Source organism: Rhinatrema bivittatum, chromosome 2 (assembly GCF_901001135.1).
Source record: "Rhinatrema bivittatum chromosome 2, aRhiBiv1.1, whole genome shotgun sequence".
In the NCBI taxonomy this organism is placed as follows: Eukaryota; Metazoa; Chordata; class Amphibia; order Gymnophiona; family Rhinatrematidae; genus Rhinatrema; species Rhinatrema bivittatum.
The window spans coordinates 718,063,923-718,090,386 of record NC_042616.1 but is presented as its reverse complement, the minus strand read 5'-3'; the positions used below and the strand labels follow the sequence as shown (position 1 = coordinate 718,090,386).

At 44.7% G+C, this 26,464-nt stretch overlaps 1 protein-coding gene across 1 annotated transcript in view; it reads right to left on the bottom strand.

The window, feature by feature from the left end:
• VPS13B (vacuolar protein sorting 13 homolog B) overlaps window positions 1-26,464 on the bottom strand; it is a 2,198,633-nt gene that overhangs the window by 1,102,599 nt on the left and 1,069,570 nt on the right. The window contains 1 exon segment of the mRNA XM_029587199.1: window positions 21,812-22,046. Coding sequence (XP_029443059.1) covers window positions 21,812-22,046 — 235 coding nt within the window.

Sequence of the window (26,464 nt, the reverse complement as noted above, 5' to 3'; positions counted from 1 at the left end):
TATACACATGGTCTCCCTCTTTCACTTACCTAGGCTCTCAATACACAGTTACACACATGTTCTCTTTCTCTTATACACACAGGCTCTTAATCATACATACAAATGCTCTCTCTCACACATACAGGTTTTCACTCACACACTTACCGGTACATACATGCTGTCTGTCACACACAGGATCTCAATCACACATGCAAGCTCACAATCCACAAACAGTTCTCAGTCTCACAGAAATATATAGGCTCTCAATCCCTCATTTACATACATGCTATCACACACATACACACAGGATCTCAAACACATATACTCGCTCACTCACTCTCTCTCCCTCCACCTAACTAGCAGCAGCAACAGCCTCCTCTCTCTTCCAGTCCTCATGGCCTCAAGACAGCAGTCCCATCGGCCGCGAGGGTTGACGTTGCTCCAGGCCACGCTGCTCTTCTGCTTCGGGCCGATGCCGTAGCATTCGTACCTAGCTTGGTCTCTTCTTCCCATGTGTGCAGCTGCTGCATACCACTTCCTCTTCTGGGCTGCGGGGCGTGAGAAGAAGAGACCATGACGCGAGTGCCGCTGACTCCTGCTCTCCTGCTGCATTCTGCCCAGGCTATCAGCGTTTCAAGGCTGGGATGAAAATTAGTTTGCATCTCACTGGGGCAGGGAGAGCAGCAGGGTCAGCAGGAGACCAGTAAGTGTGGCGACACAACTGTGTATACTTGGCAATATACTGGTGTGTTGAGACACACCGGTTGAAAACCACTTGTCCATAATATAGCTAATTCATGGAGAAACCAACCCCCAAGGGAGACAGGTGGGTTTCGTGATGACTAACATCCTGCTGTCCTCGGAGAATATTTGTTATAACTAAGCAATATTGCTTTCTCCGGGAACAAATAGGATGGTAGTTCTCACACATGGGTGAATCCCAAGCAATAGACTGTCCAAGCAGGACAAAGCGGGAAACCACATTGTACAGAAAGCACCATCTCTCTTCCTTTTGCCTGTGAGGCAGATGAACCACAAAGGGGTCTAAGTGGAAAAAGAGTTGGGATCTACAAAGAGAAAACCATAGAAAAGACAGACAAAATCCCAATGCATAGTAGAGGCACTTAAGGCAGGGGAGTGATGCAAGTGCCAACAAGAAACATACTCCGCAACACAGAAATCATTACAAGCAGCGTTTTGGATCATTAAACCCTAACAATGACAACAGAACCTGCTGGATACAAGAAAAAGTCTAGACATGTAAACAAGAGAAAGACGTTTGGTCAAAGACAACCAAAAAACCAACTGGGGCTCGAGAACTCCTCAGAAAGAAACTCCGGTTGTATATAATATAAAATCTTAATGATCATTCATACCTTACTACATAGTGCTTCCTCAATATGGCTGTGTTCCTCTCTCTGTCTCTACCAACCACCTCGTCACTTAAGTTCTGCAGATAAAAACTATCTTCAAGTTCCCACTTGAAAAACTGCCAGATTAGACCTAACCCGTAACTGAGCCTTTTCTGTTGCGGGTCCCAGACTATGGAACTCATTACCCAACTCCATCCGTCAATTCACCACTAAACATGAATTTTAAAAAGCCATAAAAATGTACCTATTTTCATTAGCTTTCCCTGATCCACAATATTAACCTTTCCACTTTTCACAATTCTCCAGACTCTCTGAACTTTCCAACTCTCCATATACTTACTGTTACTCCATTGTGATAAGTTTGTTTTTATTGTTTTATAATTTGTCTAGTTTAACTGTATTTTATCAATTATGTATTTTTTAAATGGTAAACTGCCTAGATCTACTACTGTCTGATAGGCGGTATACAAAAAACTTTTAAATAAATAAAATAAATAAAGAGAAAGACTCTTGGGCGAAGACAACTGAAAAACCAGCTGGGGGCTCGAGAACTCCTCAGAAAGAAACTGCGGTACACTGACATCAGAAGGAACAGAATGCCTCTGCAGAAACGAGTCCATGTTTGGCTAAAAGGCATAATGGGCAGAAAACCTAAGCAAGAATAATCAGCAACAATGACAGGGTCTGTGACAGACCCTACATGCCAGAGCACCAGACATGGCTGACCAGCAGGACAGCATCAAGAGTTTCAGGGTATGAAAGGCAATCTCTGAATGGGATCACTATCCTAAATTCCCAAGCAGGGAGATGTGATAGGCCAATGCGCACCCACATTGCACCTTGTTAAGGTCATGTCTACAGGATATTTCAGATGAAAAGGAAGACATGTTGGGCAACCCCTTGAAGTGAGAAAAGCTAAAGGCAATATTGGCCAGAGCTGGGCGAAAATATAGGGAAAAAAAGGTGTCTCTTCCCCTTCAGATATATTCTAAAATATACCATGAAAGCCTTAGCTTTTCCCCCCTCCCCACGAAATCCCAACTGGAAGACAGAAGGAGCGAAGGACACAAGAAGAGAGACCACTGGACTGCCTCCATAACATGCACATTTTCTCTCATGCATATTCATTGTGGATATCCTGAAAACCCGACTGGCTGGTGGGCCCCCAGGATAGGGATGGGGACCACTGGATTAGAACCCTCCTCATTAAGTTAGGGTCCCACAGGCAAGAATGACTGGCAATAGTTGTACTTATAAAAAAAAAGTCCATTGAACTCAGCAAGTATCAAAGGTTATTACTGAATAGCAGAAGCCCTTAATCTTCACAGGACAACTACTCTGGAAAGGCTCCTTCATGAAATAAAGCTTGCTGTGCCTTAGGAAGACCTAAGGCGAGCTCTACCTCTCGACTGGCTCTCGGATCCCATGAGGAACCGAGAGCGACGACCAGTCAGAAGCAGTGACATGCCTTCTCCGGGAAACAGAGAACGAGGGATACCCCCTTGCAGGGGTGGACAACCAGGCTTCCAGAGGGAAACTCATAAGAGTTACCCTGGAACCCAGTTCAATCCCCCTTCCTAAAGGGACAGGAAAGCAACAGGAATCAGGGTTTCCCCAATCCCAAAAAAACTGTCAATTTTCCAGTTGAGAGTTAAGACACAATCACTGATAGCTGAGATAAAAAAGTGACCAATCTCCCACAGGCAGCCACCCTCAGATGGAGAAGGCCACCACAATAGTCAATGAAAGGGCCCCAGCAAAAACGGTCAGAAAAATCACCACTGCAGTCCCCCAGCTCTGGCTTACAAGGAGGTGCACCAATTCAAACTGAGGCCCCTGTTAAGTGATAAACCTGCCAGGGACAGAGCCCCATGGGCTTCCCCACAAAGGGGATTTGTGACATGGAAGTGTTCAAAAGACTTATTTGTCTTCTGAGGAAGGAGAAGATTACAGACACTAGCCTCCAGGTGTCCACTCTCCTTAAGGGTCGATCAGGAATGTAGTCCTAGGATAGTCTTATGGCTGCAATGCACAACCTGTTGTGCTCGCCACGAGGGAACCGCACACACACATATTGAGGAGGGAAACACATATAGGTTCTCAATCACACACACAAGCTCACAATCCAGCACTAAACTTTCAAATGGGAAAATTTGATAAAATGAGAAAAATTGTTAGAAAAAAACTGAAAGGTGCAGCTACAAAGGTAAAAAGTGTGCAACAGGCGTAGACACTATTAAAAAAAAAAAACAAAAAAAAAAACATCCTAGTAGCACAGACTAGATGTATTCCATGCATTAAGATGGAGACAAGTAGTAGTGTGGTCAGACGAAGCAGTGGTCAAAGCCAGGAGTCAGTAGCACAAGCAGGGTAGACACGGAACACAGGAGCAGGAACGGGTACCAGGATCAGGAACGCAGATGAATCGAGAACCAGGAACACGAAGAAAACACAGGAACGAGCAACTAAGCACACAACTAGCATGGAGACCTGTTGCCAAGGCAAGGAAGCACTGACTGGGCCCAGCCTTAAGTACCGGGACCCAGTGACATCATCTGGGGTTGCGCGTTGGACTCCCGCTGCGGCCCCTTTAAAAGGAGAACTGATGCGCGTGCACCTAGGGAGGGGCGCGGCTTGAGATGGCGGCATCTCCCCGTGGACCACGCAGGGAGGCCCGCCGCAGAGCTGAGACATCCGCTGCGGAGCTGGGAGCATGGGGAGTGGCCTGGAGTCGGAAGGGGTGGCCCATGGCTGCAAGAGAAGCAGAACCAGGCGCTGGAGCAGGCAAACGGGGGCAAGAGGGCTTGGCCGCAGGCCTGCCGCGGCTAGCACATGCAACAAAAACAATTATTGGCATGGTTAAAAGGTGAGGTGGAAGAGGCTATTTTTCGCAAAAAGATCTTAATTCAAAAATTGGAAGAAGGATCCTTCAGAAGAAAATAGGATAAAGCATAAGCGTTGACAAGTTAAATGTAAAACATTGCTAAGACAGGCTAAGAAAAAATTTGAAAAGAAGTTGGCCATTGAGGCAAAAACTCACAATAAAAACTTTTTAAAATATATCCGAAGCAGAAAGCTTGCAATTGAGTCAGTTGGACTATTGGATGATCAAGGGGTTAAAGGGGCACTTAGGGAAGATAAGGCCATCGCGGGAAAAAAATGATTTTTTTGCTTCAGTGGTTACTGAAGAGAATGTTGGAGAGATACCCGTTCCGGAGAAGGTTTTCATGGGTGATGATTCTGATCAACTGAACCAAATCATGGTGAACCTGGAAGATGTGGTAGGCCTGATTGACAAACCGAGAGTAGTAAATCATCATGTTGAGAGCGGCAATGAAAGGCATTGGTGGTCAACATGCCCGATGACCTCCTTGGCAGCCCGGCACCTTGATGGCATCGAGGGCGTTGATGGTATCGGGGAGCTCTGCACCGCAATGGCATCAAGGCCACTCGCCGCCAACAACCCCAATGGTGGCAACGGCATCAAGACCATGCACCTCAACAACACTGAGGGCTGCCGCAGCAGAGACCACATACCTCAATGGCATCGAGGGTAGCCACTCACACAACTCGATGACATCAAGGGCACTGATGGCACCACGAGTATCAATGCCACTGAATGTACCAAGAGCGTCGACATTGAAGGTGGCTTCGATAGCATCGAGGAGGACCATGGCACTTGATGGCAGACATGATCCCTGACACTAGAGGTCGGTGTTGCTACACCGAGGCCCAGGGCATTTGATGACTCCAATGCATCAAGACTCTACGTCCACAGATACCTACAGCACAGAAGGCCCTTATAGCATTGAGGGTAGTCACATACCCTGATGGCATCAAGAGCGCTCAGGCACCTCAATAGCATCAAGAGTGCAATGGTGCTCAATGGTAGTCCTGGTCCCCGATGTAGTCCTGATATCTATGCGTCAGATCAACAGTGCGCTGGTCACAGATGTGCATGGGCAACCTTTACTAGGCATGGCACCGAAGGTGCAGTAGCAAGCTGCTTGCCCAAGTTCCTTCATACCCTCTCTCACAAGGAGACTGTATTGCCATCACTGGCAAGCAGGAGAGGAGAATACATTGTTTGGGCTCCTGCCCATAGAGACTAATTCCTTTGAATATGGGGAGGATAAGCTCCCCCCCCACCACCTCCAAAGGAACAGTGTGGTCCTCAATCTCTGTACTGTCTGAACCTACATCGATGCTGATCAATCAGTGAAATGACATGGAACTCCTGCCCGGGTAGAACTCAGGTGAATCCCCAGGCTCAGCGGCCTACACGCATCATCCACGGACTGCATTCAATCACTCTTGCCAGCTCCCGACAAAGGTTCAAAACAGTGCAAGGAGAGGACACAGATCCTAAACTATAGACTTTGCCAGATTGCACAGAGACTAAGGCCCACAGACAGAGGAAAGAATAACGAAAAGGAAAATAAATAAAACTACTGTAAGGTAAAGGAAAGAAAACAGCTGGAGCTCTAGAAAAAATCATTTACAAAAACTGAAGAGAGAGCAAAGCTGAATACCGTGAGACACAGTGTTCCATGTAAAAAAAAAAAAAAAGAGATTGAGGGACTCTTCTTAGGAGACAGGGTGATGACCACAGCTGTACAGGCACAACAGGGCATGTTTGAAAGTTCTAGATTCTTTGAGATCAAAGTTCCGTGTTGGGCTCCGTCCATGTGTGAGGACTACCATCCTGGTTGTCCTCAGAGAATGCAGTTGTTTATAGACTAAAAATCCATATTCACAGACTAAGAATTTTTCTTTTTTTTTTTTTATAAAGTAAGGGACTGCAGCAAAGTGTCAATAGTGCCAAGGTTTACTAATATAGAGCGATTAGCTCAGACCCTCACTGAAGGGCAACAACAGCTCCAGAAAGTGGCTCAAGTCCTACATTAACAGTTTAATTAGTTAGCACAAACAGTGCAAGCCACCGCAACCTGGACAACACCAGTGCCAGAGGCATAAACAGATGTAGGAAGGGAAGGTACACTCTGGCCTAAGGAGCCCCATATTGAACCTACCCTTCACTAGGAAATGAAAGGAGTGGAAAGGAAAATAAGAATGTTGATTTACTTTTCCGGGAGTTAAGCCAGGTAGAGTCAAATGTTCAACCTCACAAGGTTGAGCTGAGGGAGAGGTATGTAAAAGAGTGCATATTAGACCTTCCTTAAAAGTCCAGGACCCTGCATTTAGCCTGGTCTACCTTAAGACAGTCCACAAGAGAATCCTGGTTGCAGGGGATTTCCCTTGGTGAAAAGGTTAATTAGGCTGCTCCCAGAGAGGATAGAGAGCCACAGATGAGTCTAAGAGAAAGCAGGAACTTTACTCAACAAATTATGTATATAAACTGCACCATTTTTGTTTCTAGCACTAATGAGGTAAGCAGGCTTGTGTTTGGTTAACGTTTTCATTATAACTCATAAAAACTGCGAAAGGATAGCCAAAGAACAGAATGAATCTGTCCTCTGGCAAGCCAAAGATCATTCTGGGTGTCACGCTGTCATAACAGTAGCATTTATGTGTTAGAAAACAATCATTTTGACTCTTGGTACTACATACAAATGAGGTCATCTCCAAAATTTTCTGTTATTCCCAGTCTTACAAAAAGTCTAAAACTATGTGTAAAATAATGTTTTAGAATTATAAATATTTTGGAAAGATTTCAGCTAGTTAAAAGCTTTTACCAACATAATATTTCTTCAATCCTAGAGTCAGCCAAAAAATACAAAATACTAATTGCAGGGCACAAAAAATGTGTGTATTAAAATCTAAGTAGTCTCTAATGACCTCTGTCTTAATAAAGATAGATTACTTTGCTTTTCTCACAACCAGAAAAGTAAATCAATATAGACTATTGTTTAGTGGCTTTAATAAGAACATCCAAAAACAATATTTGTTCATTTATTTCTTCAATATAGGAGTCTTATCTTACCTTCAAAGTTATTCTACTTCAACCATTCATATTTTTATATTCTGACTGCAAGTGCAAAATTCTTAGGATAAGGTACAAATCTGAGATGTGAGTAAAAACAAGGCATGTAACAAGAGAAAGGAAGGGAAATTTTATAACTCTGAGCCTTTGAGCAAAGTTTGCTCATATCTATCACGTGTAGACTTTACTCCAAATTTTCAAAGCAGACATATGAGCATAACATTGCTTTGACAATTCACAGGTAATTAACCCGGTATATACATAAATTAATTTGCACAAATTATCCCTCTTTGGAAGCCATAACTTGTGTGGGTAAACTTACACACATACTCTATAAATTAAAAAATATGTATGTAAGTTCCAACTCTGCCACCCGAAACACCGCTCCCGAGTTCATATATACCCCTGTATTTTTATGCACATATAGCCCTGGGCTATTTTCTAACAGTCATATGTATACATAAAACATGTACTTTTGTATGTATTGTGAGGATCTGTGTGCAGTGCTTCCTTCCTACCAGCAGGGTCCCCCAGTGGCCATGTTGGACATGCCAGAAGGAATAAAGAGAATGAGACAAGATTTAAGGAAGCTGGAAGAGTGGTCGAAGACATGGCAGCTGAGATTCAATGCTAAGAATGCAGAATCATGCATCTGGGGTATGGTAATACGAAAGAAATATATGTGTTGGGGGGTGAAAGGCTGATTTGCATGGAACAGGAGAGAGACCTTGGGGTGATAGCGTCTAACAACCTGAAGTTGGCGAAGCAATAAGATAGAGCAATAGCTAAAGCCAGAAGAATGCTGGGCTGTATAGAGAGAGGAATATCGAGTAAGAAAAGGGAATTGATAATTCCTTTGTACAGGTCCTTTGGTGAGGCCTCACCTGGAGTATTGTGTTCAGTTCTGGAGACCATATCTTAAAAGGGACAGTGACAGGATGGTGGTGGTCCAGAGAAGGGTGACCAAGGGTGCCTCAGCAATGGGTCCTGCTCATCTGTGAGTGCGAGTTGCTGCATTCCTGATTCCTGCCTGGTCTCCTGTTTTCCTGATTCTTGCTCCTGTACTCATTCCTCTGTCCCGCTCCTCCCGGCCTCTCTACCACTTCGGATTGCTCTTCTGGTTCTGACTCTGCTAGTTCCTGGACTCCGCCTGACTACTGCCAACCCTGACCTACTGCCTCTCTCACCGATCTACTTGTCTGCCGCCAGCCCAAACCTTCTGACCGGTTCTCTGATTCTGTTGGATTGCCGTCTGTGTTGACCCTTGGCACGTCAGACGTCACTTTAGCTTTACGTCTTCTAGTTCTTCACCTAGAGAGGTCCCCGCCTAAGTCCTGCCGGCCCAGGTACCCAAGGACTTAATCTGCGGGAAATGTGGGCCAGTATAGGTGAAGGTCCAGTTGGGTCTTCTCTTCCAGAACTGCCTACCGATGACGAGGGCAGACAGGGGTCTTCCCCTGATAATAGCAACAACCTCGTCTTGGCTCAAGGGTCCACTTTCCTTACATTGATATAAATCACTTTATTTTTTAATTGACAAGTTGAGATACCTGCAATAGAAAAACTCATTTAGTAATTGGGAGGTCCATATTCAAAAGTATTTAGCCGGCTAACTCAGAAGTTAGCCAGCTAAATGAATATTTGGGGCACTTATCCGGCTAAATTCTAGCCGGATAATAAGATAAACGGCCAGAATTTAGCTAGCAAGTTAGGGACATTCCAGGGGCATAACTAGGAGGAATTCAGTTAGCTGGTTAAGTTAGATGGATGATTTAGCCAGCTAAGGGGGTCATTTTCAAAAGTGATCACTAAATGGGGGCGGAGTCGGGGCAGACTCTGCGGAGACATCGCTGGCGGCAAAAGGTAAGGACCCTTATCGCTGCCAGTTTCGCACCGAACTACTACACCTTTTATGGAGGTACGATCGCTGCCAGCTTTCGCTGGCCCACCCCCTGCTTCGCCACCCCAACCCCCGTTATCGCCGGATTTTCTAAGGTTTGCAACCTTAGAAAATCCAGGCCTAAGTCTGGTCAGGCCAAAGAGCTCTCCTAAAGTTAGGCAACTAAAGTTATCCAGCTAACTTTTTGATAGCTGGCTACATTCAATAGTGCGGTTTCACTATTGAATATACCTCCAAAGTTAGCCGTATAACTTTATCCGGCTAACTTTGCTAGTTGGACTATGTCTGAATATAGCCCTACTGTTGAATAAATTCAGTGACAAAGTGAGAAATCACAGACACTACAACTTCTACATGGATGATAACCTAACGGTAATGAAATCTGATCCCAGCTTGGCTGTGACAAAGAAGAAGAAACTATATGATCTCTCAAATTTTTAGACTGCTTGTCACAAATGGAAGTTTTGAAAAACCAGCAAATTGCCCTAAAATGGACTGTTGAATAATCCATAAAATGTTCCATGTAGCAGAAATATGTTGAAGCACAGAAACCACCCTAAATGCAGATACATTTGGCTTTTTCTTAAGTAAAAGATCACGATTACAAAATCTTGCTCACTTGTTCGCCTAGGATTACCTCATTCTAAAAAAGGTTGTCACATCAACTTCACCTGTAACTTAAAGTCATCACGTGTGTAGCACACTTGAAGACAAAAGAACTGACTAATGGGAATATTCTCTTTCATGGGAGGAGGAATAGCCTAGTGGTTAGAGCAGTGGGCTACGAACCGCTGTTGCTCCTTGTGACCTTGGGCAAGTCACTTTACCCTCCATTGCCTTAGGTACAAACTTAGATTGTAAGCCCTCTGGGGATAGGGAAATACCTACATTACCTGAATGTAAACCGATGTGATATCTCAGATCGAATGTCGGTATATAAATAAATAAATAAATAAATAAATAAAATAAAATAAATAAATGTGCGGGGGATGACAATTATGAAACTTAAGGGGTAGATTTTTAAACAGCGCAAATAGGCCTACTTTTGTTTGCGCTCCAGGCGCAAACAAAAGTACGCTGGATTTTAGTAGATACGCGCGGAGCCGCGCGTATCTGCTAAAAACCTGGATCGGCGCGCGTAAGGCTATCGATTTTGTATAGCCGGCGCGCGCCAAGCCGCGCAGCCTACCCCCGTTCCCTCCAAGGCAGCTCCGAAATCGGAGCGGCCTTGGAGGGAATCCTCTAACGCCCTCCCCTCACCTTCCCCTCCCTTCCCCTACCTAACCCACCCACCCGGCCCTGTCTACACCCCCCCTTACCTTTCTCCGGGGATTTACGCCTCCCGGAGGGAGAAGTAAATCCCTGCGCGCGAGCGGGCCTCCTGCGCGCCGGGCCGCGACCTGGGGGCGGGTACGGAGGGCGCGGCCACGCCCCCGGACCGCCCCGGGCCGTAGCCACGCCCCCATACCCGCCCCCAAAACGCTGCCGACACGCCCCCGAAACGCCGCGACGACCGGGCCCGCCCCTGACACGCCCCCGACACGCCCCCCTCCGAAAACCCCGGGACTTACGCGAGTCCCGGGGTCTGCGCGCGCCGGTAGGTCTCTTTGAATGTAGGCATACCGGCGCGCAGGGCCCTGCTCGCCTAAATCCGCCCGGTTTTGGGCGGATTTAGGCGAGCAGGGCTCTGAAAATCCGCCCCTAAGTGAATTACAGTCAGTAGGTTTCCTAAAGAGATTCATGGCAAATTGAATGCCACACAGTGAAATACAGATGTAAAAAAAAAAAAAATTAAATGCTATGGATGTACAGTTCAGATTGTGTTTATTAAAATAGTCAGTGGTCTAAAGTATATTGGGCCAGACATAGATCTAAACATGAATAGCCTAGAGGAAAGTGGATTGGGGAGAACTGATTGATAACTAAGAGGTATTTAAATTTTTCAATCTATAAGAAACCGGCCTCTTTCAATGGAAATGATGCTCTGGAACGAGGGATTATGGGATCTGGCTGAAAGAGGGTAGATTCAGCGGCCTCTAAGAATGGTGCTAGCTCCATGGCCCTATAAAAGGGCAGCATTCCAGACACATTTTGTCTCAGCAATAGGTCCAGCTACTGCCAAGTAATGCATGTTGCTTCCCAGCCATTCCTGCCTTTGTCCAGCTTATCTCCAAGTCTTTGTTCCAGCCTGTCCCAAGTCTTCATTCCAGTCTGTGCTATCCTTCATTGCTTGTTCCAGTCCTTCCCTGCTCTCCTCAGCCTATCCATCCCTCTAACTCTCCTTCAGAAAGATACCTGATTTGACCTCTGCCTGGACTTCAGATATGCCTGACTGTTGCCTGTCCCTGACCTCTGCCTGGACCCAGGATATGCCCGACTACCACCTACCTTCGACCTTAGCCGACATCAGACCTTCTCTTCTGTCATCAGCAGAGACTCACCTAAGTCCTGCCAGCCCCGGCACCCAAAGGCTCACCCAGAGGGGAATATGGGCTGCGACAGGTGAAGGCCCTGTCAGGTCTCTGCTTTGCCTGGGTCCGCCTGCTGATGGTAAGAAACTGAAGGGCTCATCCCTGCAGTTAGAGTCAATCTCACCTCAGCCCAAAGGTCCACAGACACAATAGGTACCTGCAGTATCCTACTTGACTCTGGAATCCTTAATCAGTACTAAACCATACCCACTTTCATCTGCTCTGTCATTTTTATATATTTTGTATCTTGGTATTATCATTTCCCATTGCTTATCCATGTTCTACCAAGTCTATTAAAAACGTATTAGATCGTTATCTTCATTTTGTGCAATACACCTCATCTACAAACATGTTTCAGAAGCTGGACAAATATGTGGCCAAACAATTGGAGACTGAATACACAGCTTAATAATCTCAAGAGACTTTAAAACAGCATCATAAATCCATTAAACATCTACCAGCAGCTGGAATTCTCACTAAGACTGTCAAACACAGCACAGACCTAAATTTTTGGCAAAAAGGCCAGCATATTGGTTTGCTTTCGCAGTTTTGAAAAGAGCATGTTTTGAACAATGATTAATTCCCTACAAGTTCATAAAATGAAAAAATTACACAGAAAAACACGTTCAAGCACTGAGCAAATTGTTCACAGTGCTTTTTACACAGTGTTACTTGGAAATATTTACAAATAAGACTAAAACTACAATTTCAGGAATAAGAACTAAAAGACAGGTATCTAACCTGTGGTATGCAGACCCCTAGGGGTCCATGAGACTATTATAAGAAGTCTTCCTAAAGAATCACTGCCAAGAAAAAAAGAGAATGCTCTCCTCTAATAGTGTTGCTGTTGCTTGTGACTGACTGTCAGATCCCATACCCTGCAGGTCAAGAGAAGTTTGGTCCCACACCAATAAGAGCAAAGGAAGTGCATGGAGGATCGCCACTCTCAAGAGCCTGATTCTGTGCAAGTAAGAGGAAGAGAGCAGCATGGTATATCACCATTTTGAAAAGGCCTAACCCAGGGCCAGCACATCCTAATAGTTGAAGTAGGTGATCACCTAGGGCACCAGCCATTAAGGGGTGGCAAAGAGCAGCCAAGTGTGTCTTCGAGCGGAGCCCAATCCACTCACAGTCGAGAGGAGTAGAGACTCGGCGGGCCACGAGCAGCATCCATTCTGCTCACGGCCAAGAAATTCAGACACTTGGTGGGCCATGAGCAGCACCCATCCTGTTCGCGACCGAGAGAAGCCGAGACTCAGCAGGCAATGAGCAGCACCCATCCTGCTTGCGGCTGAGAGAAGCCGAGACTTAGCGGGTCACAAGCAGCACCCATCATTCTCGCCGCCGAGAGAAGCAGAGTCTCGGCAGGCCACAAGCGGTGCCTCTTGTTTGTGTGTGTGTGTGTGAGTGAGCGACACGGTGTGTGTACGAGAGAGCAATGTTGTTAGTGAGAGAGAGGGAGGAAGCCTGTGTAAGGTTGTGTGTGTGAATGAGACAAGGAACCTAAGTGTGTGTGGACCAGGGGGAGGGAAGGCGGGCACAGGCAGAAGCTTCGCCTATGGAGCCTAATATCCTTAGAGAACATCTGATACAGGTAAACAACTCTGCTTTCTCCAAGGACAAGCAGGATGTTAGTCCTCACACATGAGTGAATCCCTAGCTAAAGGCTGCTCACCAAAATAAAAGGGGACCAACAGACACCTAACCAGGTGCCAACGGCCACAACCAAGTGCTGTTGGTAACAGAGGGTGGAGACAGCCTGAACCCAAACAATGGGCCCTAGGCAGAGACAGTTGGGTTCTACACCTGAAAAAGATTCCAAAGGACAGGCTGGCTGAACCTACTGTCATGTCGGCCATCCCTATCCAAACAATAGTAAGACGCAAATGTGTGGAGAAAACTCCACATTGCAGCCTTGCAGATCTCCTCCACGGTAACTATTTGCAAGTCAGCTACCAACATTGCCATGGCTGTCAGAATGCGCTTCGACATGACCCTCAAGATGCAGTCTTGTCTGGGCATAACAGAAAGATATGAAATTAGATAGCATCTGTATGGAAGCTGCAACTCCCAACCAAAAGAAATAAAAAGTTGGGTGGACTGTCTCTGGGCTTTTGTCCTCTCCAGATAGAAGGCTAAGGATCGCTTGCAGTCCAAACTGTGCAGTGCTCATTCACCTTGATGCAAATGGGGCCTTGGAAAGAAAGTTGACAGGATGATAGACTGGTTAAGATGGAAGTCCTTCACCACCTTAGCAGGAATTTAGGGTGTGTGCACAAGACCCCACCCTATCATAATAAAATTTAATAGAAGGTGGAGAAGTCACTAAGGCCTGGGAGCTAACTGACCCTGAGTGCTGAAGTGACCACCACCAAAAATATGACCTTACAAGGTCAGGGATTTCAGAGTGCAGCAGCTCAAAAGGAGCTTTTATCAGCTGAGCTAATACCACGCTGAGGTCCCAAGACACAGCGGGAGGTTTAGGGAAGGCTTCAACTGAAGCAGGCCCCGCATAAAACATACAACTATAGGCTGTACAGAGATGGGTGTACCATCTACACCAAGGTGGTATGTGCCAATTGCATTGCAAACGGAGTTGGTTTTCAAGCCAGTCTCCAGCAGGTGTAGAAGGAAATAAAACAGTTTTTGTGTGGGGCAGGAGAATGTATCTAGGCCTTTCTGTTCACACCACATGGAAAACCTCCTCCACTTCAGTCCATAGGACCTTCTAGTGGAAGGCTTTCTAAAAGCCACTAGGACCCCAGACACATCCTCTGAGAGATCGAGTGGTTGCAGGATTAACTTCTTAACATCCAGGCTGTGAGTGACAGGGCTTGGGGATTGGGATGCCGCAACCTCCGCTGATCCTATGTGATGAGATCTGGGGAAGTCCCAAGGCTATTTGGTTTCCAGATGGATAACTCCCATAGGACTGGAAACCAAACCTGTCTCGACAAATGAGGGGCTATAAGGACTGGTGTCCCTCTGTCCTCGTGAAGCTTCAAGAGAGTCTTCGCCAGCAAAGGAATTGGAGGATATGCGAATAGAAGACCCTTGCGTCCGAAGCTGGTTTGCCTTCAGTCCCATACAGGGAGCAGAACCAAGTTGCCTTCCTGTTCCAGGGGGACACAAACAGATATATGTTTGGGCTCCCCCAGAGGTGAAAGATCCGATTCACCGCCTCCTGGTTTAGGGACCACTCGTGAGGTCTGAAGGCATGACAAGTCTGTCCACAAACATGCTCTCTATTCCAGTCAGGTATCCTGTGGGATAATGCCCAAGACCAGATCTGAACTGCTTTCTGACACAGGAGGTAAGACCCCATGTAGCTCCCTGCTTGTTGACATACCACATTGACATTTGGTTGTTGGCTTGAATCAGGACAACTTTGCTGGACAGCTGATCTCTGAAAGCCTATAGCATGTACCTGATCGCCCGAATCTCCATGAACTTGATTTTGCAACAGCTTTCCTGGGCAGACCAGAGATCCTGGGTGCTAAGCCCATCTACATGAGCTCCCCAACCCAGGTTGGACACATCTGTGATTAGGATAATTTGGGTAGGAGGACCTTGGAAAGAGATCCACCGTTCCAGATTCAAAAGTACCCACCACCAGGACAAAGAGTCCAGGAGGGACAAGGTGACTCGAATGTGATCCTGGAGGTTCTGCAATAGCCTGGCACCACTATGATCTCAGTGTCCATTGGGCCTTGGTGCATGTATAATCGTGCCAAGGGAATGACATGGATGGTTGCAGCCATATGGCACAAAAACTCAACATGTGTCAGGCTGACACTTGCTGGCTCTCTGTTGTGATGGTCATCAGAGTTATGGCCCTTTGACGAGGCAAGAAGGCCTTGGCCTGAGCCATTTCCAGCAGAGTTTCTATGAAGTCCAATTGAAATGACAGGTTGAGATGATTCTTCGGGTAGTTGATGATGAACCCTAGTGAAAGCAACACTCAGATGGTCAAGCACAGGAACCTGATATCCCCTGCCTGAGATGTGCTCTTAACTAGCCAAACATCCAGATAAGGGAAAACATGTACCGCCAGCCTGCGGAGGTGTGTCGCCATCACGGCCAAGCATATTGGGAAGACCAGTGGGGCTGATGCGAGCCCAAATAGCAACACCCAATACTGGAAGTGCTGTTTTCCCATCACGAATCAGAGATACTTCCGGTGACTTAGAAAGATCTCTGGGGATGGCTGAATCCTTCAGATCGAGGAAGCACAGTCAGTCCCCTTTTTGTAAAAGGGGCATCAAGGTGCCCAGGGAAACCATCTTGAACTTTTACTTTCTAATAAATCTGTTCAAGAACCTTAGGTCTAGGATGGGACAGCGTCCTCCTGTTTTCTGTGGAATCATGAAGTATCTGGAGTATAATTTACGCCCTCTTTGCTCTGCTAGAACAGGCTCAACTGCTCTGGCTGTTAAAAAAATGGAGAGCTCCATTAGTAATTACTCCTTAAGTACTCTGGGCCCCCAAATGGGTTCGGAGCGCAATTTGACGGGGTACCTAATAGGTTCAATCAGTACCCTTGATCAACAATGGAAAGAACCCATTGGTCTGAGGTTATACTTGGCCACTGGTTTGCAAACAACTGCAAATTGCCCCCGACTGTCAGATCCATCACCCCGACCCTGTTAAAACCTTGTCCCTGGAGTTGACTGATGTGCTGGCTGAGCCTCAGGGGATCTCTGCTGGCTGGGATGGCTCCAGAATCCCTGATGCTACTGATGAGAATGAGGGGACCAAAGATAGTACTTCCTCTGGAGAAAGAAGGACTTCTTCCCTGAAATCGCCATCCTCCCAGCAGAGAAGGATGGGTCTGGAGTGCTGGTGGAGAGTATTTGGAGGGTTTCATGGTGGTTCCAGAGTGGGGCTACCACATCCCTCAACCTATCTCTGAAGAGATTCTTCCCAGTACATGGCATATCAGCAAGTCTTTCCTATACCTCTGGACAGAGATCCGTGGCATGCAGCCATGCCATTCTGCGGGCGCCAATTCCCACTGCAGAGACTGTTGATGCCATTTCAAAAACATCATAGATTGCACAGACCTTGTGTTTTCTGCCCTCCACTTATCCACCAGCTATATGAGAGTGCCCTGCTGCTGCTGAGGCAACTGCTCGGCCACCTTCTGCACCTGCTTTCAGATGTCCCCCGAATACTGGCTCACATAGAGCTGGTAAGAAGCTATGCGGGCAATCAACATGGTCCCATGAAAAATATTTCTTCCAACAGCGTCCATCGGTGTGCTCCTTTCCTGGTGGCTCCGAGGAATGGGTCCAAGACTACTTGGCTCTCGAGAGCAGATTTGACTACCACTGATTGGAGGGGCAGCTGTCACTTATCAAATCTGGGAGCCTTCTGGACAAGGTAAACCCCATCAGCCTTCTTATTCATGGGAGACAATGTGAGGGGGTGCGCTCCCACATCGTCAGCAGTAACTCCTTAAGAATGTTGCTACTAGGACTGCCATGACCTCCTTAGGAGGCTCCACAAACTGGAGGATTTTAAACATTTTGTGCCTGGCATCCTCCTCTGTTAGCAACTGAAAAGGGATGGTTTCCCCCATCACCTGCACAAAATCTGCAAAGGTCAAGTCCTCAGGCGGAAACTTCCTTTGTTCTTCTGGAGGAGAATGGTCTGAGAGGAAACCCTCTGAGCCACTCGTGAAGGACTCCATGGAGTCATCCCCCTCAGGGGTCAAAGGGGCCCTCATCCTTACTGACCGACAGGGACTGGGGACATGGGTGCTAGGCCTTCATCCAGAGATAAAGATACCAGAGGGGCTGGACGGGGGGGGGGGGGGGGGGGGCTGCAGGCATCTATGGAGCTTACACCTCCCAGGAACCAGCTACCACCACCGTATCAGCAGGGGGAGGCTGCGGTGCCTAGACAGGAACCAATTCAAACCTGGGAACCGATGCTAGCTGGGTCACTATCACCCCAATGAGTGCATGGAACTTCTCTAACAGCAGTTCCAAGACATATGGTGCCAGCTCCAGTGCCATGAGACCGATGTCCCTCATCGCCCATTTGACTGCCTGCTGTACTCACCACTCTAGCTCCTCCTCAAATACTGCTGATGCCAATACCGACAGGCAGCAAGGAGGGGTGACGAGATACTCTTCGGAACCAAGAGGAGGATCAGTGACTGGCCTGTGGAGATTGTCATGGACCACAGCACTGATGGAGGACTGGCACTCATCGCCGTGGTGTTGTTTTGGGGCATCACAGCATGAGCTGGTGCGTCCCTGTGCCTGGCACCGTGCATCAATGGAGACTGATGCCGATGCTTCTTCGGCTTCCCTCAATGCTCTGCACGGTCTTTCCCGGGTGTGGAGGCTGATGACTAGGAACTTGACGTCCTTGGCCTGGTGGAGCCCGACAATGACCGGTCTCCAGTGACCCTATCAGTGGACGGCACCAATGGTTCTGCTGATGTCGATGGTGCGGGGTCTATCGGTGCAGCTCCATGGTTCTTCGATGCCGCTGATGCCAATGGCTCAGACTTCTTTGATCCAAAGAGCAGCTCTATCTTGTCAAGACGAAGACTATGTCCCTTCGGGATCATTAGGGCACATCTGTGGCAACTCCAGATGTCGTGCAGTATCCCCAGGCAGAGGACACATTCATCATGAGGGACATGGTCCTCGGAGCCCGAGGGCATTGCTTAAACAAAAATGTGGCCATGATGGGATGAAATAAATGGGAAGAAATACAAAATAGATGACAACGGGCATCAATGACCAGATGGTAGCAAAGCACCACCACCACAGGAAATGGACTGCGAAAGGAAACTTACCAATAAAGATTTAAAACCCTTACTAGAAAAGCTATGGGAAGGACAAAGAGGGATCTAGCGTTGAACGCAGGCAAATAAAATTGCATTAAACAAAAAATGGAAACATTTTCCAAAAGAGGCCAAAAGTGAGCTCACCAACAGCAATGCTGCAGCTCCATAGAAATAGAGACTGAAGAGGAACCCCACGTGGACGTGTGGTTATAGAGCATGCTGGGCATGCCCAATGTGGTAAGTTAAAGTTCTGGAAACTTTGACGTCAGTTTTCCGTGTCAGGGCTCCATCTGATGATATCACCCATGTGGGAGGACTACCATCCTGCTTGTTCTCAGATAATTTCTTTTCTGGAATTTGATGCCTACCAGTGGCTATTTTTGATGTTTTGAATAACTTCATACAAGAGAATGTATTGACTGTTAAAATGCATCACAGTTAGTACAGATGGGGTTTGTGCTGACAAGACAACACACTGAAGTTGTAACTCGTGTTAAAAATGTGGCTTCTTCAGCTAAATCATTGCACATGGACACAAGTTACAAAATAATGTCTACTGACCTGATAACTGTTTTGGAGGAGTTTATGAAAATAATTAACTTCATCAAGGTCAGTGCTTTGAATTCATGAATATTTGCTGCTCTGTTTGATGAGATGGGTAGTGATTACTGGCAACTACTTCTGCATTCTGGTGTCTATTTGATTTCCCATGGAAGTTAATGACAAGCTTGTTTGAATTGCCTGATGAAGTGAAAGCTTTTCTAATTGATTTCAAGTTTCGGTATTCAGAATGCTTCAGAGATTCCCCCAGGTCAGCAAAGCTGGCACTCTTGGTTGATGTTTTCAGTCCCCTAAATGGATTTAACCTAAGCATGCAGGGAAAGGCTAATATTCTCTTCCAAGTTCAATACAAAGTGGAAGCAATGATTAAGAAATTAAAATAGGTCTTGTCATCTCGCTCAATCTTTCAGATTTTATTGGTACATTAGAAATACAAGTTGCAGAAAAAGTAAAATATGACATCAGGAAACACCAGCAAAACCCCCAAGTATTTTCCTGTTGGGATTTCCAAACCTTTGTTACTGTCTCTTCAGCGCCTTCCTCCAGTTCCTACCTCTTGCCTATGCCCATCACATTGAGGTTGGAGTTGGGGAAAATTTGAATGACCTCTCCAACCAAAAGAGCATTCCACTGCCTCTGTTGATTCTTAACTATGGTTTAAATGTTTATATTTTAATATGGATTGGGGTACTAGATTTATATTTAATATAAACTTCAGATCTAATCAAATTGATTTTTAATAAATTGAATAATTATATTTCTCTGACATGCTTTGTACAAATTTTAAAAGATACTTAATTCAAATCAATACAGAAACATAGTACATGATGACAGTTAAGGGCCATAAGGCACATCTAGATTTCTCAATTTTATTCCTGGTGCACTGCCACAGACCTTCACTTCTTCACAATCAGGGATTCTTCTGTGCTTATCCCAAGCTTTCTTTAATTCTCTGTTACTGTTTTTACCTCCCTCACCTTCTACTGGGAGGGCAATTCCATGCTTTCACCATTCTTCTCAAGAAAAAAAAATAACTTCTGATATTGCTCCTGACACACAAGTATATAATACTTTCAAGAATGGATATCATTCCATTTTTGCATCTAACATTAACCACATAACTTTGGATTTAGAAACATTACAATAAACTTTTGAAAATTTAGCTCTAATGGAGAATGTGATATAGGCAAGGAATATTGTTTTCAGCTTTTATTTTATATTGCTCGGGAATTTATCAGTTTATTACATTAAGAACAAAAAAAGATATTTATCGAGAATAACTGAGTCATATTTCACTGATTTCTCCAATTCTTGTTGCAATAAACACAGATAATTTCCCAGAAAATAATAAAATAAAACTGAAAACAAAGAACTTAAGAGCATGCCATACTGGGTCAGACCAAGGGTCCATCAAGCCCAGCATCCTGTTTCCAACAGTGGTCAATCCAGGCCATAAGAACCTGGCAAGTACCCAAAAAGTAAGTCTATTCCATGTTACTGTTGCTAGTAATAGCAGTGGCTATTTTCTAAGTCAACTTAATTAATAGCAGGTAATGGACTTCTCCTCCAAGAACTTATCCAATCCTTTTTTAAACACAGCTACACTAACTGCACTAACCACATCCTGTGGCAACAAATTCCAGAGTTTAATTGTGGGTTCAGTGAAAAAGAACTCTCTCAGATTAGTTTTAAATGTGCCACATGTCCCTAAATATAGGCAAAAAGACAAAATAATTGAAAATTTTAGGCTACATATTCAAAAGCCATTTAGAAGGATAACTCACAAGTTATCCTTCTAAATGGATTAAATGGCTTATTGAGCCTATCTGGCTAAATTATAGCTGAATATGTTGTTATCCAGCTATAATATAGGTGGTTATAAAAGGCACATGGGGGCTTCTCCAGGGAGGGGTCCCATTATTCGGCTAACTTTGCCAAATATTAGATATTTACGAATAAGTTAGAAGCATATTTTAGACTTGCTGTAAGGTCTAAAGTTATCCAGGCTCGTGGGACCTTATAACTTTGGACTTAACTGGATATATTAAAAAAAAAAAAAAATCCGGTTAAGTTATGTTCCCTTAAAAAAAAAAAATTGCAGCCTGTCTCTCACATCCCTCCCAACACCCAAGTTGCCAAGACCCTACGGGGCTGAACTAGTCACCCCCCCCCCTGCCCCCAAAGGGATGTTTAATGTAAAAGCTGAAATGTTTAGCACCGGGAGTCCCCCTGCCCCTCCCCCAACCGCTGCTCTGACTTTCCCTTACAAATCTAAAAGTTCAAAAGTGCGACCTCCAAATTTACCCCCTATGTCCACCCCAACCTTTTCCCTCCCTCCCCCCCCCCACTGCCAAATATCTTTCTTTCAAGCTGGTCTCTAAGATCGTGGTAGCCTCCTACCACAATCTGGGACCGGTGCTTCTGGGGACACCTCTGCTGTTGTTAGGCAACTACGATGGAGTGGAATTTATGGGACAAGTTATCCGGCTACCTGTAGCTGGATTATTTGTCCACTAAACATCCTACTGAATATGAACCCCTAAGCTACTACTGCTTTAATCAAAAAGGGAGCTGCCCTTCAGCCTGAATGTTTTATTTTCATCACAATCATCGATCATAGTAAAACGCTTAAAAGACCTCCTGAAAAAAAAGTAGCCCACTTACTTGGGATTTAAAATATTTCAGTTTAAAGTCTGGTATATTTATATATGGTGGAGATATGTAAAAATTATGAAGCAATTCAATTATGCATTCAAAGATATTGCGAAATCAGCATACCTTCTTCAAGAATGGGTCGTAAAACAACAAATGGGATATCCTGTAGTGGTTCCATATACTTATGCCCAGCACTCATAATCTTTATTTGTGGCAGGCAAAGGACAAGAGTACAAGGCATATTCGCCTGTCCATGGTACCAACTTCTCACAGTTCCAGGAATGTCACCAGACACAATTGTGCTTGGGGATGGTAGGCTGTCATTTGGAAAAAATACACAGCAGGATTGCACTTCCAGCTGAAAAATAAGAAAGTATTTGTAGGCAAGAGTTATCATGGGAGTAACAATATGTTTGATTAGCTAAAGCAAAATGCATAGAAAAAACAGTTTTCAAAGCCATTTACTTGAGTAAAAAAGGATTTTATCTGTGTAAATCATCTGTCTGAAGATCGTCCTGCCTCAAAGCAGCTAAAGCATGCACACGTACTTTCAGCTTATTAAGAGGCAGCATTCCCAGGGTCATATTTAGGTTGGGGTGAATAAGTATGCATATAGATTGCATTTTCAGCTTTACATGGATACTTACCCATACAAAAAAAGCAGATGCAAATATATGTGAGCACCTGGTACCAGCGTACATATCCATGATTTTGTCCCAATGCAGACAGTTCGAAAACTGCCCCCCATCTATTTATCAGCTACTTTATATTTGAATTCACAATTCCATTAAATCACAAAGGGAACGTGTTTGCAGTGGTATTCTTATACATTCACTTCATCCAGGTAGCACATATACACACATATGGGCCGATACAGTACAGTGCGCTCCAACGGAGCGCACTGTTAACCAGCCATTGGACGTGCATTTTCCCTTACCCCTTATTCAGTAAGGGGCGGAAAACGCTCGTCCAACCCGCCAAACCTAATAGCGCCCTCAACATGCAAATGCATGTTGATGGCCCTATTAGGTATTCGCGCGCGATTCAGTAAGTAAAATGTGCAGCCAAGCCGCACATTTTACTTTCAGAAATTAGTGCCTACCCAAAGGTAGGCGCTAATTTTTTCGGGCACTGGGAAAGTGGAAAGAAAAGCAGTAAAAACTGCTTTTCTGTGCACCCTCTGACTTAATATCATGGCGATATTAAGTCTGAGGTCCCAAAGTATAAAAAAAAAATTTTTGAAATTGGCCGGCGGCTGTCAGATCGAAAACCGGACGCTCAATTTTGCCGGCGTCCGGTTTCCGAGCCCGTGGCTGTCAGTGGGCTCAAGAACCGACACTGGCAAAATTGAGCATCGGCTGTCAAACCCGCTGACAGCCACCGCTCCGGGGAAAAAGGAGGCGCTAGAGACGCACTAGTGTCCCTAGCGCCTCCTTTTGCCCATTTCTACCGCCGGACCTAATTTAAATACTGGCCTGTGCGAGTGCCGGGAGAGCGGGCGTTTGCCCGCTCTCCCGCGGACTTTACTGAATCGGCCCAATAGTGAGTGTCTTGCATTCTACTATTTTTTTTCAAGAAATCGTTATGTTTTAATAACTCCTGGCAAACGAAGTGAGAAAATCCTGTTCCTTTTTCAGTTCATTAGCTGTAATTTTTAACACTAGTTAAGGTTTTAAAGGTGTTTAATATTTTATATACTGTGAGCTTCTATGCAGATTATATTTCTCTGTGAATTTACATCTTCCTTTATAGTTCATAGTGATTAAATATAGAAAAATACCAAGCTCAATCACCATGCCAGTCTCAGAAATATAAAAACTTCAGCTGAACATTTACCTCTCCAGTAGTAGAAGGAACAAGGAAGACAGTTCAGAAGCTTTGAGAACTTAATGCACTACCTCTTTTTTTGCTGTTTGGATCAAATGGTATAAATGTATATTTTATACGAACCTGAATTTGTATTAGTTTTCTTCCATGCAATAGGCTGAAAGGTCACTGTCTGATAGATAAGTTTGGGTTTTTTTGCTGCAATACTATATTTTATGGAAGGAAAGTAAACTTAAAAGAACAAGTCTTATTTGGTTCTTTTTTAAACAGATAAACATGCAGTTCATTTCATTTTGCATCCATTCAATGTACCTACTTGAAAAAAGTATATAGTGCATGTAATTCAATATTTAAAGACCCTGAACTGCACATGATCTTCTCCGTGCCCACAGATGGCACAAAGTGGCAGAATCTGGTAGAGAAGATGAGGAAACCTGGCTGTCTAGAATAGATACCCCAAATTTATTCTATTTAAAGAATATTCACAGGGAGCTCAACTTTCAAAAATGTCCACAGTACACAATTTGAGCCTGATTTTAAAAGGAATTTACATGCTTAAAATTGGGTTTTTCACATGTAAATGCACTTTACGCACTTAAAAGGCTTTTGAAAATTGCTCTGATACTATGTCGCACTTAGACATATAACTCTTTTAAATATTACCTCCAATTTGTGTATATAAATGGACGTTCATAGATTTAAACAAGTATTTTATAAACTGAGTGTAAGGTGCCACACAGTTTATAAAATAACATGTATTTTTGCCCTGAAAGCATGCTTGCATGCTGGGGTAAATGTATATATTTGAAATGCTAGAAAACACTTCAAAGGTGCTATGTGCATAAACGTAACATACGATCATAGAAATTTTCTCAAGTAAAGTGCACTTATGCGAGTAAGTCCTATGGACAATTCAATGGCATTCACCGTAGCAATTTTCCAAAGCCCATTTAACCAGTAACATGCAATTTACAAGTGTAAAATCCAATTTTAAGTGTGTAAATGCTTTCTAAAATCAGGACCTTACTTTCTCTACCTATTTTACAAATATACCAGTGCACATTTTAGGTGCATAAAAATATACGTCCGCTTAATAACCCCCCTTTAAATGCAGAGGCAGGTTTTTTTTTATAAATATGATGGTAACCTTCAAACTGGTGCACAGGTGCAGACTGGTGCAAATACATTGGCCTGCGCCCATAGCCAGAGCCATTTTATAACATATGCGCACGTTATAAAATAGTGTGGCCACGTGAACGTGTGGAAGCAAATCCTGCTTCTACCGCGTAAATCATGGAATTTTAAAAGGGTGCACACCGACGCTATCCCCAGTTTTACCAGTTCATTCCCAGTTTGCATAGTTAAGAGAGAGATCCTCAGGGGGGCGCTCTTGAGCCGCGACAAAGATGGCCGCTTGACTCCACAGCTCCGCCGGACAGTATCTCTGTCTCTTTGGGAACCCACCTTTTTTTTACTTTGGATCGCAATTTCTGTCAATAGCAGTCTAGCAAAAGATGTCCACTACTAAATCGGGCAAAATTGAAGCGGCATTCGCGGCTTCTGCCGGCTCAAAACGGGCGAAACAGGACCCACTATCACCGGAGAAACCCTTGGCCTCCAAAAACATGGCGTCCGCTGATATGGTATTACAAGAGATTAAACAATTAAAAGACTTAATACAGCATAATATAGAGGCAACTACTGCGATTCGGGGCGACTTACAAACCATGGCTCAACAAATTACTAACTTTCACACTAGATTAGATGATGTGGAATCGCAGACGTCCTCACTATTAATTTCGACTGCGTCACTCCCCCGATTGACAACAGAAGTGGAGCAACTTCAGCAAGCTATGGAAGATTTAGCTAATAGGAACCGAAGAAACAACTTACGAGTTCTGGGGATACCAGAAGGGGCTGAAGGTACAGATCCGATCGCATTTTTGAGCGAATTGATTCCTACATGCTTACATGTAAAGTTCACACATGCTTTTGAAATTGAGCGTGCCCACAGGATTCCTGCTAGGCCACTTCGGAATGCGCGGTTCCCCAGACCGATTATTTTCAAAGTCCTTCGCTACCCTCAAGTAATGGAAATCTTAGCCGCGGCTAAACTAAAAGCGCCGATTCAATACCAAGGCAGGGACATACTCTTCGTTCCGGATTTCGCTAAAGCGACGGCGCAAAAGAGGAAAGCTTTTTTGGCTTACCGACCTCGGCTGAAGGGAATTGGAGCTCAGTACGGTCTTTTGTATCCTGCACAAATGAAAATCACTTACCAAAACCAGACGCAATTGTTTCAACTGCCTGAAAAATTAGAGGATTTTTTGCTCTCAGTGGAAAGCACCGCTACTATGGTAACTTGATTTCTCTGCAATGAAGGATAATATTCATGACTCTTTAATTCTCTCTTGTTGATGCCCTTTATTATGGCTCCTAATTAATCCTCTCACTCTGATGAAACGGCGGACAAGCCGCAGTTGGTTATATTTTTTTTTTTCACTGCTTATACCGACAGTGATCATGTTGACTCTTGTGTCTATTTGCGATCGATTTTCATTGTTCTCTTTTTCTTTTTTTTATTGTTATTGTTCTCAATTGTCCAATGGAGGCTATTATATTGCAGTTGCTTTTTGTTATTATTTTGGATGTTGTGCCATGTCTCCTTCCATGATGTGAATGGAGGTGGTGGGTTCGTATGTGTGTGATCTCATTCTCCGGCATTGATGTGGTGGGCAATGGCTCATCTACTCCCTTAAGAGCCTTCTTTTCTGTTTGCCTGCGCTAGGATGGCTCTCAGCCATTTCGGCAAACATTTGGCTCAAATACAGGATGGTCTTTTTTTTTGGCTTTCCTTTTTTTTTTTCCTTAATTTTTTCTTGGCTCCTGAAGTCATGTCTAATCTCCTTTTTTTCCATGTGCAACATGTAGGTCTATACCTTTTTCTTT